Source organism: Cenococcum geophilum, assembly GCF_001692895.1.
Source record: "Cenococcum geophilum 1.58 unplaced genomic scaffold K441scaffold_43, whole genome shotgun sequence".
NCBI lineage: Eukaryota > Fungi > Ascomycota > Dothideomycetes > Gloniales > Gloniaceae > Cenococcum > Cenococcum geophilum.
The window spans coordinates 22480-37278 of NW_027137601.1; the positions used below are offsets into that span (position 1 = coordinate 22480).

The following is a 14799-nucleotide window of genomic DNA, read 5'->3' on the forward strand; positions in this document are numbered from 1 at the left end:
TACTCTTTATGCTGGTGACTATGATTGGACCAAGTATGAGGTTGGAACAAGGTATTTCTGACATCGGCAAGCTTCGTTTATAGGTAGCCATTCGGCGGGGTAAAGTTAGAATGTGACTTGCTGCATGCATTAGGCCAAACCCAGCCATTGGTAGTACAAGGCGAGGGCTCATATTCTCAGTCACTTTACTCCACATCTGCTTCTCGTCGCTCAACTGCTCAAGGTTCCCTTCTCGACCTCGTCTTCCTCCTTCTACATCTATTCTACGTGAATACCTTTCGGCGAAAATCTAGCCTGTTACCCGTTCATTACAAGCTGCTCGAGCCTTTTTTTCACTTATTATTTAATCCTCATATGCCTTCAGTCAGCAACACACCCAAGTCCTAAACACCCCCACTTTTACTTCCGTACACCACGAACCCTGCAACAATCAGTAACAAACACCAATACCTAACACGCCAACTTAAACTCAGCCACGGATAACGTAGTATACTGCACAAAGACACTTGTGCAATTGGTTTTCGAGCGCACTAGTGGTGTTCGAAGCACATTGCAGTTGCTCTGGCTTCAAAATGGACGTCTTCATTCGCAACATTCCAATATCGTCAAGGAACGACCAACTGACTGAATTTTTCCGTCCTATACTACTTGAAATTTCTGTTGTCTCCTTCGAGTGTAATAAGATAAAGGGAAAAGGTTGCGCTATTCTCACCTTTCGCGATGAGGCCAAAGCCCTACTTTTCTTAGAGAAGTACGGGTTGCCGTCAAATCCTCTTCCGCAATCTCGTCCAAAAACTACTCTCATCTTCTTTCGAAAGTCCTTAACTATCACTCCAAGTAACAACAGTCCGAGTGAATTTCTTCTCCGGACATTGGAGCTTGAGGAGAAGAAAATTTTACAGAAGCAGAAACGGACGGGCGCAAGTTCCCGCTCAAAGAAAAAACGGCTCACAAATATCTTCCATTTCCATTCGATATCGTGCGGATCATGGACTTATGAGAAATCTAAGTTGAATTTCAACCCGCATTCAAGAGACCTAAGAACAGGGTCCATTATATTTGGCAAGTCTTCGCTTGTCATCCTTCTGTATGCCAGCCCGCAGATCCGTTGGACCTGTAGGCTTGACATTTCCTACTTCTCCATCATACATATTCTCACTGGGGCGCCAAATAACCCTACAGTTTCGATCACTCTAAGCTCACCTCCAAAGATTTATGAACTCGACACTACCAGTGACTTGTCCGGACCAGAGAGCCTTGTGCAGGGTATGAACAACCTCTCACTAAATTCGTCAAGGCCAGGGCAACAGACTACAAGGACGAGATTGTGGGGGATTGATCCGAATCATGCTGCGGTTGTGTCGCTTTGCTTGGTCTACAGTGTGGTTCTCTCAGAGCCAGCAGCTGTAGCCACAGTCCATCACCTGCTGACCAGATCCTCATCAATGCCACAAACTGTATATTTTCCGACCCCGATGAAGATTTCGCATAGATCCTTCATCGACGACTTCCATCTTTTGAAGAAGAGACTGAGTGACTATAATCAACTAAAATCCTTACATTTTGGCCTTCGGTTCCAAATCCAGAGACTTGTTCAAAATGCATATTTACCACCAGCAAAAGTTCTCAGTCTCTTGCCTGAGATAGAGGAACTGGTGCAAACCCACGGCCCGCTCAAGATCACTGTAGCAGTACGTAAGCTCGCTTCACAGGTTCCTTGGCCTGGTCCTGATGTTGAGGCTCGAGATTTTGATATCAAGGAGCTAGCAAGACTTATTCGCGAGAGCGCAGCACGGTTCTCTAGAGAGGGATCGATTTACGACCTAGCACAGCGCCATGAACACCTGGCCTTGATCCACAAGGTCACTGTAACACCCTGTGGCCTTCTTCTTGGTGGTCCAGAACCAGAAGTCACAAACAGAGTCTTGCGGAAGTATTCAGGTTATACCGACTACTTTATTCGCGTCACTTTCGCCGATGAGGATGGCGAGCTGATACGCTTCGATGGTCGGGCTTCTCAACAGAAGATCTTCCATGAACGCTTCAAATCAATCTTGGAGCATGGCATTAATATTGCGGGGCGATCATTTACGTTTCTCGGGTTCTCACATTCGTCTCTTCGCAGCCAGACTTGCTGGTTTATGGCGCCTGTAACACTCCCTGGAAGTGGGCTAGTTATCCCTCCTCAAGTAATCAAAAAATTGGGGGACTTTACGGCCATTCGATCTCCAGCAAAATGTGCAGCGAGAATTGGACAGGCATTTTCGGATACCACGGGAGCAGTAACCATAACGCCCGAGGCATTAGTAAGAAAACCCGATGTCGAGAGAAACGGACGTACCTTTAGTGATGGATGCGGTACGATATCAGAGATATTACTGAAGGAAGTATGGCGTGGGTATGCCCTTGGACGCGATCTAAAACCGACCGTGCTCCAAATTCGCTTTGCTGGTAAGCACTTGGACTAAATAAGGAGCAAATTCCAATGCTGACTATAACAGGAGCGAAGGGAGTGATCTCACTTGACACTAGTTTGACGGGCAAGGAGCTCTGCCTTCGACCATCCATGACCAAGTTTGATGCAGCTGGGGTTTTTGATATCGAAATATGTGGCGCGGCCACGAGGCCTCTTCCACTATACCTCAATCGACCATTCATTAAGATTCTTGAAGACCTTGGGGTGGAGCCCGAGGTCTTCCTAGGCCTCCAAGCCGCCATGGTTGAGAAACTGAGGATGATTACATTGACTCCTCCAAATGCTGCCACATTCCTAGAATGGTGCAGGGTAGGCAGTGCCACGAAAACATCACAGCTTATTCGACTTTTGGATGATATCGGGTTACCCTTTCAACAGGACAATTTCTTAAGAGATACAGTCGAGATTGCGGCCTTGTCGCAACTCCGAGAAATCAAACATCGCTCTCGCATCCTAGTAGAAAATGGGATGACATTATTTGGTATTATGGATGAAACGAATACTCTCAATGAAGGCGAGATCTACGCTGTGTCAGAGAAAGTAGACAAAGACGGAAATTGGCAGCGATGTGTGCTCGCTGGTGGACAGGTTGCTATTACTCGTTCGCCTGCTTTACATCCGGGCGACATTCAAATTGTTCAGGCAGTGGATGTACCTTCGAACTCCCCTCTCACTAAGCTGCGTAATTGTGTTGTCTTCAGCCAGAAAGGAGACCGTGATCTCCCAAGTCAGCTCAGTGGGGGAGATTTGGATGGCGACATCTACAATATAATCTTCGATCCGCTGCTTATGCCGAATGTAACTCACCACCCAGCAGATTATCCGCGTCAGACGCCAATCAACATCGGCCGGCCGGTTGAGACACGAGATATGACTAACTTTTTTATACAATTCATGGAAACCGACCAGCTGGGCCGGATCTCAATGATGCACCAGCAAATGGCCGACCGAGAGGCTCAAGGAACTCTGCATCCTGTTTGTATAAATTTAGCAGAAATGGCGTCTACTGCGGTTGACTTTTCGAAGACGGGAATTCCGGTAAGCTGGTTTGACGAATATTTCACTAAGGCAAGACTAACCAAAAGATGTATAGGCGGACATGAGCAAGATTCCAAGACAAGACTATCTCAGGCCCGATTTTATGGCAAGCGGACCTCGTGTGATAGTCGAAAAACGAGGTGCAGTGTTCGACGATGACGAAGAGGACGATGATGAGCGTGACCCTGTCAGTGCAATGGATCCGGATTGGAAAGGCTATCGTTACTACGAGAGCAACAATGTCTTGGGGCGCTTGTACCGTGCCATAGACGAGAAGGCTTTCTTTGAGCAGATGCAGAAGGACTCGAAGAGTTTGGCTTCTCGTGATCCGTCTCGCCGTACACTAATGGAAAAGCTTTGGGACTACGTGAAGAGAGAAACAGCACTTGTCCAGTGGCAGGAATACGCGGACCTAGCTAGGGACACCAGAGAAGCGTGAGTAACTGATTTCGATTATCACAGCGGGGTAGCTGACCTATGTGCTCAAACAGCTACGAGTCGAATTTGTTAGAGACAATGGATCAGTGCAGCATCCATCACGCTCATCCCCTAAAAGAACTCGAGGTCTTCAGTGGATCCATTCTTGGAAAGTCGATAGGTGCACAAAATCGGCGCGTTCGCGAGATGGCCACAGCCATGAAAGAGCGGTTTGACAGAGACGTTACTTTCACCGTCGAATATATCACGCAAGGCGACGATGGCGATAGGGATGAGGCTTTGGCAAGGTCTATTGCGTGCCTGGCAAATGCAATGCTTGAGCCAGGTCGCTGGAAGAGAAAGAACTTGCAGAGCTGGAAGTACGTTGCTGCTGCGGTTTGCCTAAGAGAACTGGAACGGTTCCAGGGGGGTCTTCTTAGGAGAATCTAGGACTGTTGATCACGTCCCTGCCCTTTGTACACAGCGTTAGTGGCTGTCAATGTCTGAGAGATATGATGGGTTCTGGTCTTAATAAATTGCGGTTTTGTGGAATACAGGTGGTTATGGCCAGGGCTTAAGCGTTACATTTTATTCAAGGTCCGGGAAAATTGTAAGTGGATAGGGTAGCTTTGGATATAACTGGCGGGTGATGGTATGTCTGCTTGATTACGATAATGATAACGAACGACATTTTAGCTTTATCAATAGCTGGACTGGTTTTTGACTGTTCGCTGGCTTCTGAGAAGTATCTTTGAACTCTTTGTTGAGAGGTGACATCTTAAGATTTCGCCCGATTTTAGCGTTTATATCACGCCTGAAGCCCAAGATTGCTTGCCTCGCAAACCGATTGACGGACCCGGATGGCAATCTGCACCACCAACACCCTTCGGCGCTGGTGAGATCCTTGGTGCTTTGGCTCTTACATCTAACTATGGCCATTTCAAGGTCCAGACTCCGCCACATAACCTTCCAGCTTCATCAACGCCATCTGCGCCGAGACTATCATGCGCGACTCCTTCAACACCACACAATCCGCATCCTCGAAATTCGTCCCTGCCACAAGCTCCTTCACACGTTCCTCGCCCAGCAGATCAAAGAGACTATACACCGCGACGCGGCGCCCCCGATACTCTGCAGTCTGGAACGCGAGCGGTGGAAAGCGTAGCCTGGGCTGGAGGCGCGGAAATAACGGGCCGCGCCACCAGTATGGGGGGCTGCGGATCATGGCCTGGATGGCTGGGCTCTGGTGTTTTCCCATGAGCTTGGCGAGACGGTCTACTTTACCTTCAACCTCTAGGACGATCTTCTGCGCTTCGGCATGCAGCTCGTCAGCGTGTGTTCGTAGGGTGCGGAGATAGAGCACGTAGGCTACGTCGTCGAGGGGGTCGAGGGCGGCGGGGTGGGCGCCCGCGCAGCGCTCGAGCGTGCGGCCAGGTTGCGTGAAATGCCAGCGGAGCTTGCGGAGGGCTTGTTGCTGCAAGAGGGTTAGGAGTAGGGTGGGCATGTCTTCGCGCCAGACGACTTTTTTGAGGTTGGAGCCGAGTTTCTCGAGGAGGCGGAACGCCAGACAGCGTCGCCAGTTGTTTCGGCGGGTTAGGAAGGATACGAAGAGGTGGCGCGCGACGAAGCGGGCGGGCAGCCCATGGGAATTGGAGGCGTTGGGGGTGAGGCTCACGGGGACGAGCCAGGGATCGGCTGTCTCGGGGTGTGGCTTTACGTGCAGGGAGATGAGGAAGGCGTTTGGGAGGCGGGTGTGTGTTATAGGGCACAGGCGGACGGGCGTTGCGAGGGCGTGGGCTGTGAGGGAGTGGTTAGCTGGTTGTAGAGTGAAGAATGATAGAAGGCATACCATAAGGGTTCTGATACAGCTTCTGTTGGAACGGGGTGAGCTCATCATGCTTTAGTTGAGGTTTCTTTTCTGTCCAGCGATTACGCTCGGATAGGGCTATGGGATCCAGAACGGGCGGTATTGGGAGGGGAGGGTTGTTCCCTTTGCGCACACGGAGAGTACGATGTCCATCTTGGGTCGTTGGCCCTAGCGACTCCGACTTATTTGTGGTTGCTGAGGTGGAGACATATCTCCGCAAGCGTCCCTTGCAGATATAGTGGCCAATTGATAGTATTTGAGGGCGTTCTAGAAGAACTCTTCCCCTCATCAGTGCGAAGATCGACTGATGTAAAAGTCTCCTGCAAGAGCGAAGATGCACGAAATTCTTAGCGGCATGCTTGGCACGGTTATTGTTCTTGCCGAAATATCGTGAACTCGCGCCGGAGTAAAGCCGGTCATCGCGCACCACCCAATTTCACATAGAAATCGATGCCATTGATTATTTTTGCTTGCCTACACCTTCCACCCCCAACAATTACGGCATAAAATCATACTTTGGTCTAGCTGCATTAAGCCAATTGTATAGAATTGCTGGTGTTAACCATGGAGCCGCCTACATATATATTTGGTCGCGCTAATAAGGGCCAAAATCGCAAGCGTGTATTATTTACTACCTCGCCAATATAGGCTTCTAAAAGGACTCTAAAGCGTCATTTAAAGCTTATTTTAAAGAAAGCTTTAAATTATTAAGCAAGGCGTCGTACGGAACCACCGCAGTAACTACCATTACTAATATTTNTAGAGTCTTCGCCACNGCGGCCAGAGCAGCTAGATAAGGAGGAGGAGGATGAGGAGGAGCCGGAGGAGGAGCTAGATAAGGAGGAGAAGGAAGAGGAGGAGGAAGAGGAGCTAGAGGAGTAGCCGGAGGAGCTAGAGGAGCAGCNAGAGGAGGAGCTAGAGGAGGAGTTGGAGGAGCTTCCTATTAGCATTATAAGTCGGTAAAAGGNAGTATATAAGAGAGAGGCCTTACCTAGTACGGTATCTTTAAAATATAATACTACTAACCTCTTTTACTACCTAACNAAGCGCTAGCAAGATAGCATTATTACCAAACGCCTACCGCAGATCTCTACCGTTAACCGCCTTAAAGCCGCTGCCTTCTATAAGAAGTAATTAAAGACTAATTACTTCTGCTATAAGATTGGTAATTATTGTAATTTATATAAGGTAACTAAGCTGCTTAAGGATCTTTATAAGCAGAATTCTACTAAGTTATTATACTTAGATCTTACCTTATATATAATTAAGGAGAAGCCCTAAGAGATACTAGCACCGTTATTAACACCTCCCTCTAGCTAAGCAGTAAGATTTAGTAAAAAAACTACTACCCAAATCTAAAAAGCCAATCTCCCTAATATTATTGCCGTAGAGGAAGCTACTAATAATAGGATTCCGGCTCTAGTAAGTAGGTAGCCTTATATTAATAGCTACTATTCTAATAAAGGAGCTACCTGCTAGTAAAATAGACGTGGAAATAAAGCTAATTAAGTTAAGCACCACTATCCTATTAATGCTTATATCCTTTAAAGGTGGAGTAAAAAGATCTAATTAGATATATTAACGGTTAAGGAGCTGTTATAAAATATAGTCTGTTAGCTATTAGCTTAAAAAATAAAATAGTAGCTACTAAAGAGTTAAGAGCTAAGAGTAGTAGAAGGCTTACTATTTAAGTAAGTTAGGGACCTTATTTAGCTAATTACCATTTAGGGGTTAAACTTAATAAGGTGTCTAGATTAGCAATAGTATACTTAACCCCTACCTCTCTCTAGTGTTAAGCCGCCTACTTAGTTAAGCTTAGTATAGTTAGAAACGGATTATTATAAGATCCTCTTATAGTTCTTTAACTAGCTAATAGCTTAGCTAAGCTATTCTAATAAGCGTTAAAGGCAGATTCTAGAGTTAATTAGGTATACGTTAGTAAAGAATAATTAGGATATTAATAGAATAAGATCTCTAAAAGAGATAACGATTAAAATCTAGAAGGATTATAGCTTTCTAATTAGCACGCTACCGCGGATAAGAGAGAAAACAGAAGAGTTTAAACGGCAGAGAGTAGTATACTATAAGTAGAGAGTAGATTATAGAGAGTCTCTATAAAGAGTCTTATTCTACTATATAGCCAGCCCTTTTAAAATAGCCTTCGGCGTAAACTTTNTAAGCTTAACTAATTATAAACTCTAGAAATCTATTAAAGCTCTTAAAGTTAACCGCTAGTATATAGTTTTTTTTATCTAAGCCTTTAGATCTTTAAAAGTTGCCTTAATTGGATTAAAATCTGGCGAATATAGTAGTAGGAATTTAAGAATAACACCCGCCTAGTTATAAAGCTCTTAAAGCCGCTTTAATTTATAAATAGATGCGTTATCTAGTATAATAATTAATCGCGGCCCTAGGTACGGTGTATAATTAGGTAAAACTTTATACTCTATAAAAGCCTTAAAAAGCTTACTTATAAAAGCTCCTTAAAAGATAATATAGTCTATATAGCCTTTAAGCGTTAACGCCGGTAAGATGCTCTACTGTTTAGATTTTTTATATAGCGTTAACACCTTATAGTCTGTACTAACTAGCGCCTAGCCTTATTTTCTATTACCAGTTCTCTTATTTAAAGCTAACTTATTAAGAAAGATAAGCTAGTTAGCAAGCTATTNTTTTTACCTACTCTATCATGTATAACGGAGCGATAAGCTTTGCTGAGCGGCACGCTTAGAGACTACCTTTTAAAACTACTAAGCTGCCTTAAGAATACGGCAAATAGTGGTAATAGAGGCTTAGATGTCGAATTTGTTAAAGAGGAAGTCTTATATCTTGTTAAGATACGCAGTAGGCCTGTCTTTAAGGTACTTAAGCAGTTGCTATAAGTGGGCAGGAATATTAATAAAAAACTTAATACTATGCNAAGAATACTAACCTGCTTTTAATACTCCAAAANAAGGCCCGGTCTACCTAGTTTTACACTAGGTAGTAAATACGGTCGGCCCTAAAGGTCCTAGTTCAATTAAAGCTTATAAACGGTTGTTTTTAACAGCCCTAAAGCGACCGCTATATTAGGTATGTACTCATCAAGATCTAAACGAAGCTTGATTTAGTTTATAACCTTAATTAGAAGACGACGGCCCATTATAATGGCGTGTGCAAGCAAAAATAATCAATTGCATCGATTTCCATGTGAAATTGGGTGGTGCGCGATGACCGGCTTTACTCCGGCGCGAGTTCACGATATTTCGGCAAGAACAATAATGATCCGGACAAGCTTCGAGTATTTGGCATTGACAGCTCACTCTGACAAAAACCATGTCGAAGCTGCTCCATCGCACACTGAATACTTCAATCCTTGGAGGTGCAGCAAGATATGGCGCGCGATCCTACTTCTCTTTGCCAGCAGGTGCTCCGCCAACTTCTCCGTTAAAGAATTCCCCCCGCGCATGGTCGCCTACACCTTATGTGACTGAGACGATTGTATGTCTCCGACAAATGATACTTGAATCTGGCTAATTGACTAGGGAGGCGGTTGGCACACCTGTACGGTTATTTCTAAGCTGATTGAGTTCTACGATGCTAATGTTCACCAGACGATATATTCTCGAGGTTGTTGAAGGTAGATAGATCGCTCCTGCTTCATATTACAACACTGAAGATTACATAGGAACGAATAGTATGCCTCAATGGCGCAGTCGATGAAGATACCTCAGCGTCAATTGTTGCCCAGCTCCTCTTCCTCGAAGCGGATAATCCTGAGAAAGCTATCAGCCTTTACATCAACTCACCCGGTGGCTCTGTCACAGCAGGTATTTTAGGGGTCGAAGTCATTAGTATATGGGATAGCAGCTGAAGATTATATACAGGACTCGCAATATATGATACAATGGCCTACGTTCGATGTCCGATAACTACTATTTGTATTGGACAAGCTGCTAGTATGGGCTCCCTTCTCCTCTGCGGTGGCTCACCTGGGAATCGCTTCTGCCTCCCACACAGCTCGGTCATGATACACCAACCTAGTGGAGGTTACTCTGGGCAAGCTTCTGACATTGCCATTCACGCCAAAGAGATCTTGAGGGTTAGAAACAAGCTGAATAAGATATACCAGCGGCATTTAACGAAGCCACACTCACTGGAGGAGATTGAGAAGCTAATGGAGCGTGACTATTTCATGGATGCTCGAGAGGCTTTGGAGTTTGGCATTGTAGATCGTATCTTGGATAAGAGGGAAGCAGAAGGAGAGGAGAAGAAAGACTAGGAGTTGGGCAAAGGCCCTTGCGTAGGCTGGAGGATGTAGGATAGTAGATGAATTCCATGCAAATATTCAATCGAACCAATGAAGCAATTGATTTTTCCTCTTTCGCGTTAATCAGGTGCGAGAAGGCGTGACTTGGTGAAAGTGAGAGGCGTGTTCGGGAAATAATTAAGCTTTTAGTTAGCGCGCTTTTCGCTTTCCACGTCGCGTCAACCTGTTTCGCGATGGGTTTCAATTTACCTGTAGCCTTATGATTTTCGCAGCCATCCAACGTCCTCTATCATGGCTCCAATGAACCCCGCAAAGCGACCAAGGGCTCATACGGAAGAGTCTACGTACGAGGTCCACACAGCTTCATCTAGCCTGCGAAGGGACAGAGTAAGTGTCTTGCCGTTGTAGTTGGCTCTCAACAAACCACTAACGCTATTTTACCAGAGCAAAAGAGCCCGTCTTTCTACGGATACTGAGGATGGAGATACGGAAACCATCATGTCAGAGGCGTCAGAGGAGCCTGAGCGGGAAAACTACCGTGAAGCGAGTGCGATCGAGGACTATGCGACTCGTCGAGATGCTGGCTTTGAAGATTTGCAATATCAAGATGCAGATGACCAAAGGGCGACACAAATTGTCAAGAAGCGGTTCAATGAGGAGAGGGAGAATAGTCCGGCAGATAATGCTATTATTGAGGAGATCAAATGCGTCAATTTCATGTGTCATGACAAGCTCTCCGTCAAACTCGGGCCTCTTATCAACTTCATCATTGGGCATAACGGTAGTGGCAAGAGCGCGGTTCTCACCGCTGTTACGCTGTGTCTTGGCGGTAAGGCGACTGCAACTAATCGAGGCCAAAGCCTCAAGAATTTTATCAAGGAGGGCCGGGAGTTAGTGGCCAATGCCTCGTCTGCAATCTATCTCTAACATGTGTACAGATCTGCTATGCTTTCAGTACGACTGAAGAATCAGGGCTCTTCTGCGTACAAGCCCGAGATTTATGGGAAGTCTATAATTATAGAACGTCATTTCTCGAAGTCTGGTGCTAGCGGATTCAAAATCAAGAATGCTAAAGAGAAGATTGTATCAACCAGAAAGTCCTACTTGGAAGACATTACAGACGCTTTCGCTCTCCAGCTTGACAATCCTATGAATGTACTCACCCAGGACATGGCTAGGCAATTCTTGAACCACTCGTCTCCGCAGGACAAATACAAGTTCTTTGTGAAAGGCACTCAGTTGGAAGCCCTAGACCATGACTACCGGCTCTTGCAGGAATCTATTGATCAAATAGAGAGCCATATCTCCACTCGCAGGGAAGATAAGGATAACTATCTAAAAATCTATGAGGAAGCACAGAAAAGGTTGGAACGAGCGGAAAACTTACGTGGTATACAAGAAAAGATCAACAAGTACAGGAGACAGATGGCGTGGTCTCAGGTTATTGCAGAGGAGCGGGTTAGTCCACAAGCTAGTTTGGCTAGCTTCTACTGACAAATGCTGGATAGGAACTCAACCAGATTGACACAAGGGTACGGCAAGCGGATGAGAGAATAGCCCAAACAACATTGGAGGCCGAGGAGGCATCAAGAATGTATGACAGTGCTGATCAGGCTCATGCTGCTGCACAAACATTGTTGCAAGAGCTCCAGAGTAACGTAGTGCCCCTTGAAGAAGACTGCAAGGCTGCAAAAGATCAATTCGATTTAAATAAGAAGGAATTGATGACAACTCTGGTAGGGCTTCCTTGTTGGTATTGCTATTACACTGCTAACATCTTCTAGACGCAACAACGACAGATTCAAGAGGCAATCCGCAGCAGTGATAAACAAATAACGGGTTACAAGAAAGAGATCATGGAAGAGCGTCAGCGACAAGAACGCGCGAATGGCGGGCAACATGCTCAAAAGCTTGCAGACATCCAGGACGCTAAGGCTAAAGCAGAAGAGATCAAGTTGGAAATGGAGAACCATGGTCGAGAATTTCGGGATTTGGAAAAAGAGCTTCATGATGCGGATGAGGCATTGAAACGAATGAAGCCAACAATCGCAGAAAAACGAGATAATGTCCGAAAGAGCGAAAATCAGATTCAAAATCTCATGAGGGATCAAGGAAGTTGGATTAAGGCATACCATGCGAACATGCCAAAACTACTAAATGCTATACGAAACGAGCCGAGATTTAAACATCAACCTGTTGGGCCGATGGGTAGGCATGTCCGGCTTCTTAAGCCTGAGTGGTCTTCTATTCTAGAGAAGCAATTTGGTGCTTCTCTTAACGCTTTCGTAGTGACTAATAAGAGCGACCAAAGCCTCCTAACTGACTTAATGCGGAAAACCTACTGGTAATTATATGATTTGGTGCGACACTACTTTGCGGTAGCTGACTGCTTTTAGCTTTTCTTCAATCTTTATTGGTGACCCGACTCCAATCAACACTGGCAGAAACGAACCAGATCCTCAGCTTGATACATGGATGAGGGTTCTCAAGGTAAGACTTAAAAAGTACATCTAGTAAAAGAATGCTCACGTAGTGCAGATTGATAATGACCTTGTTCGTAACCAAATGATTATCAGCCAGGGTATCGAGCAGGCGGTTCTTATCCAGAATCGGAACGTTGCTATGGATTTCATGTACAGTGGAAACAGACCAAATAATGTCAGGATGTGTTTCTGCATGCACGATACGAAGCGAGGCTGGGGTATGTCTCTTCAATATAGTAATGGCGGAGGTGAAAGATCTAGTCCCATCGCTCCATGGGTGGCGAATTTTCGCATGCAGACAGACCTCGAGTCCCAAATCAAGTTAGTATCTTTTGGCTCTGAAGTTACTCCGCTAATAATCATATAGCATCGAGAAGGAGACACTTGCGCATTACAAACGAGAGTTAAACGAGGCTGAGTCAAGCTTAAAAGAGCTGCAAAATAAATATCAGAGATGCGACCAAGCGATAAATAGGCATAGGAGGCAGGGTAAAGACCTCCGACTGCGACATCAACGTGCTGAGGAGCGTGCCGAACAACTGAGGGACGAACTTGAGGCCGAAACCCCCCAAGCCGGCCAAATTGATGCATTGGAGCGATTGTTGCGTGAGGCTGAAGAGGGGAAGCAAATTTCGGAAAATGCCTATGAAGATTCAGTCATCGCAATGGACAAGCTGAATGAAAACTCGCACACGCTGAAAAGTCAGCTTGAGGCTTTGCAGGCGGGGGTCAAAGAAATCAAGGCACGTATCACTAAAGCAGAGACCAAGGCGCGTAAACTTGCGGAAAAGCGGCAGGCTATGCTCCTCGAAAAGAATGCTGCTCTCGAATGTATCCAAGATGCAAAGGATGATAAAGCACGCCAACAGCAAATCCGCGAGGAACAAGTGGCCAAAATTGAGGAATATGAAGGGATGGCCTCGCAAATTAGCACCCGAGTGCCTGTGGATGCAAATGAAAGTTATGAGAGTTTGGAGAAAAAATATGACAAATTGGGTCGAGATTTACGCAACGGCGAGAGAGAGTAAGTAAAATGAAATCGAGCATAGTTCTTGGCTGATCTTTTAGGCTTGGTGGAACGCAGCAGGAATTGTCGGCTGCTTGTATAGATGCGAAATTCAATTACACGAAAGCTGTCGAGGAGGTCAAGCACTTGGACGATCTTGTCCATGTAAGTGTAGAGCGTTGTGATCCTATATTCTTTACTAACGCTCTTCTGAAAGGGTCTCAAAACTTCGATGATCGACCGACAGGACCGCTGGCTGAAGTTTAGGCGTTTTATTTCAAGCCGTGCTCGTATTACTTTTACATACTTACTTAGTGAAAGGAACTTTCGCGGCCATCTTGAGATTAGCCCTATGGCAAAATTTCTAGATATCAAGGTATAAGGCTTTGGATCATTGCCGTAAGATCATGCTAATTGATTCTTTCAGGTTGAACCTGACATTACTAAAAGTAGTGACAAAGGCCGCCAAACAAAAACATTGTCTGGAGGTGAAAAATCCTTCTCCACAATTTGTCTTCTCCTCGCGCTGTGGGATGCTATGGGATCGCCAATCCGCTGCCTGGATGAATTGTGAGTTTTGTATTAATTTGACTTACGAACCGTTGCGCGACTGACATCAAGCTTTAGCGACGTATTTATGGACAACGTAAACCGTGATATAAGCATGAAGATGATGGTAAGTGCAACCTTGCACCACCACCTCAAATCTTCCTTACATTTGCTGTATAAGAATGCTAATAGATCCACTTATTTAGATCGGAGCAGCTCGTCGTTCTGTTGGCCGTCAATTTATTCTTATCACACCTCAAGCTATGGGAAATGTTACCCTTTCGGACGATGTTAAGATCATCAAGTGAGTTATAGATGCATAAGTTGAGTCATGGCACGTACTGACAGCCGAGAAGGATGAGCGATCCGGAACGAGGCCAGACCGTCTTGCCATGTTCAGGATCATGGCACGTACTGACAGCCGAGAAGGATGAGCGATCCGGAACGAGGCCAGACCGTCTTGCCATTTGCAAGATAGCATTTCTAATTTATGAATATTCTTTTGGGACCTTGATGTTGCGCCGGATGATTTGCTCCATATTCTATCAGCGGCTGCTTTTACTGGGGTTTCAGAAGGAAAATGGCAGCTAGGGAGGCTACTTTGCAGCAGGATGGCGCCATCTATTATTGCGCGGGGAACGAGAAGGAAAACAAGGGATATGATGTTCAACCAATTAGTTTCTAGGATTTTGTGATTGTCGTGACTGGCAGGCG

The 14799-nt window shown here is 45.6% G+C and overlaps 5 protein-coding genes across 5 annotated transcripts; 3 read left to right on the forward strand and 2 right to left on the reverse strand.

The window, feature by feature from the left end:
* Positions 1 to 572: 572 nt before the first annotated feature.
* Positions 573 to 4381, forward strand: K441DRAFT_679951 (RdRP-domain-containing protein; the record flags this gene model as incomplete). Its single annotated transcript, XM_067651323.1, has 4 exons — positions 573 to 2451; positions 2502 to 3514; positions 3570 to 3949; positions 4006 to 4381. 4 exons carry the CDS (start codon positions 573 to 575, stop codon positions 4379 to 4381), a joined length of 3648 nt encoding a protein of 1215 aa, XP_067500395.1.
* A 245-nt stretch (positions 4382 to 4626) lies between these two features.
* On the reverse strand, positions 4627 to 6127 carry K441DRAFT_228617 (uncharacterized protein). Its single transcript, XM_067640633.1, has 2 exons — positions 5781 to 6127; positions 4627 to 5728 (listed from the first exon to the last, which is right to left on the reverse strand). The coding sequence occupies exons 1-2, from the start codon at positions 6085 to 6087 to the stop codon at positions 4872 to 4874; spliced, it is 1164 nt and encodes a 387-aa protein (XP_067500396.1). The 5' UTR covers positions 6088 to 6127; the 3' UTR covers positions 4627 to 4871.
* A 311-nt stretch (positions 6128 to 6438) lies between these two features.
* On the reverse strand, positions 6439 to 6782 carry K441DRAFT_665365 (uncharacterized protein). The gene has a single exon (XM_067649491.1). It carries the CDS (start codon positions 6746 to 6748, stop codon positions 6506 to 6508), a length of 243 nt encoding a protein of 80 aa, XP_067500397.1. The 5' UTR covers positions 6749 to 6782; the 3' UTR covers positions 6439 to 6505.
* Positions 6783 to 9075: 2293 nt separating this feature from the next.
* K441DRAFT_642291 (ATP-dependent Clp protease proteolytic subunit) lies at positions 9076 to 10145 on the forward strand. The gene is made up of 5 exons (XM_067646683.1): positions 9076 to 9278; positions 9323 to 9341; positions 9392 to 9417; positions 9466 to 9607; positions 9665 to 10145. The coding sequence occupies exons 1-5, from the start codon at positions 9114 to 9116 to the stop codon at positions 10057 to 10059; spliced, it is 747 nt and encodes a 248-aa protein (XP_067500398.1). The 5' UTR covers positions 9076 to 9113; the 3' UTR covers positions 10060 to 10145.
* A 165-nt stretch (positions 10146 to 10310) lies between these two features.
* On the forward strand, positions 10311 to 14771 carry K441DRAFT_665366 (putative DNA repair protein Rad18). The gene is made up of 14 exons (XM_067649492.1): positions 10311 to 10434; positions 10492 to 10937; positions 10986 to 11505; positions 11556 to 11783; positions 11832 to 12391; positions 12444 to 12537; positions 12586 to 12851; positions 12898 to 13554; positions 13599 to 13701; positions 13754 to 13912; positions 13964 to 14106; positions 14164 to 14212; positions 14292 to 14389; positions 14515 to 14771. The coding sequence occupies exons 1-14, from the start codon at positions 10339 to 10341 to the stop codon at positions 14561 to 14563; spliced, it is 3468 nt and encodes a 1155-aa protein (XP_067500399.1). The 5' UTR covers positions 10311 to 10338; the 3' UTR covers positions 14564 to 14771.
* The last annotated feature ends 28 nt before the right edge of the window (positions 14772 to 14799 follow it).

Bases quoted from the DNA above. Each gene is read 5' to 3' on its own strand.
- K441DRAFT_228617 (XM_067640633.1), bottom strand. From the start codon at position 6,087: ATGAGGGGAAGAGTTCTTCTAGAACGCCCTCAAATACTATCAATTGGC. The intron at 5,729-5,780 runs GTATGCCTTCTA...ACTCCCTCACAG, and splicing joins GCTGTATCAGAACCCTTATG to CCCACGCCCTCGCAACGCCC.
- K441DRAFT_665366 (XM_067649492.1), top strand. From the start codon at position 10,339: ATGGCTCCAATGAACCCCGCAAAGCGACCAAGGGCTCATACGGAAGAG. The intron at 10,938-10,985 runs GTTAGTGGCCAA...ACATGTGTACAG, and splicing joins TTTATCAAGGAGGGCCGGGA to ATCTGCTATGCTTTCAGTAC. The intron at 14,390-14,514 runs GTGAGTTATAGA...ACAGCCGAGAAG, and splicing joins GACGATGTTAAGATCATCAA to GATGAGCGATCCGGAACGAG.
- K441DRAFT_642291 (XM_067646683.1), top strand. From the start codon at position 9,114: ATGTCGAAGCTGCTCCATCGCACACTGAATACTTCAATCCTTGGAGGT. The intron at 9,418-9,465 runs GTAGATAGATCG...AAGATTACATAG, and splicing joins TATTCTCGAGGTTGTTGAAG to GAACGAATAGTATGCCTCAA. The intron at 9,608-9,664 runs GTATTTTAGGGG...GATTATATACAG, and splicing joins CGGTGGCTCTGTCACAGCAG to GACTCGCAATATATGATACA.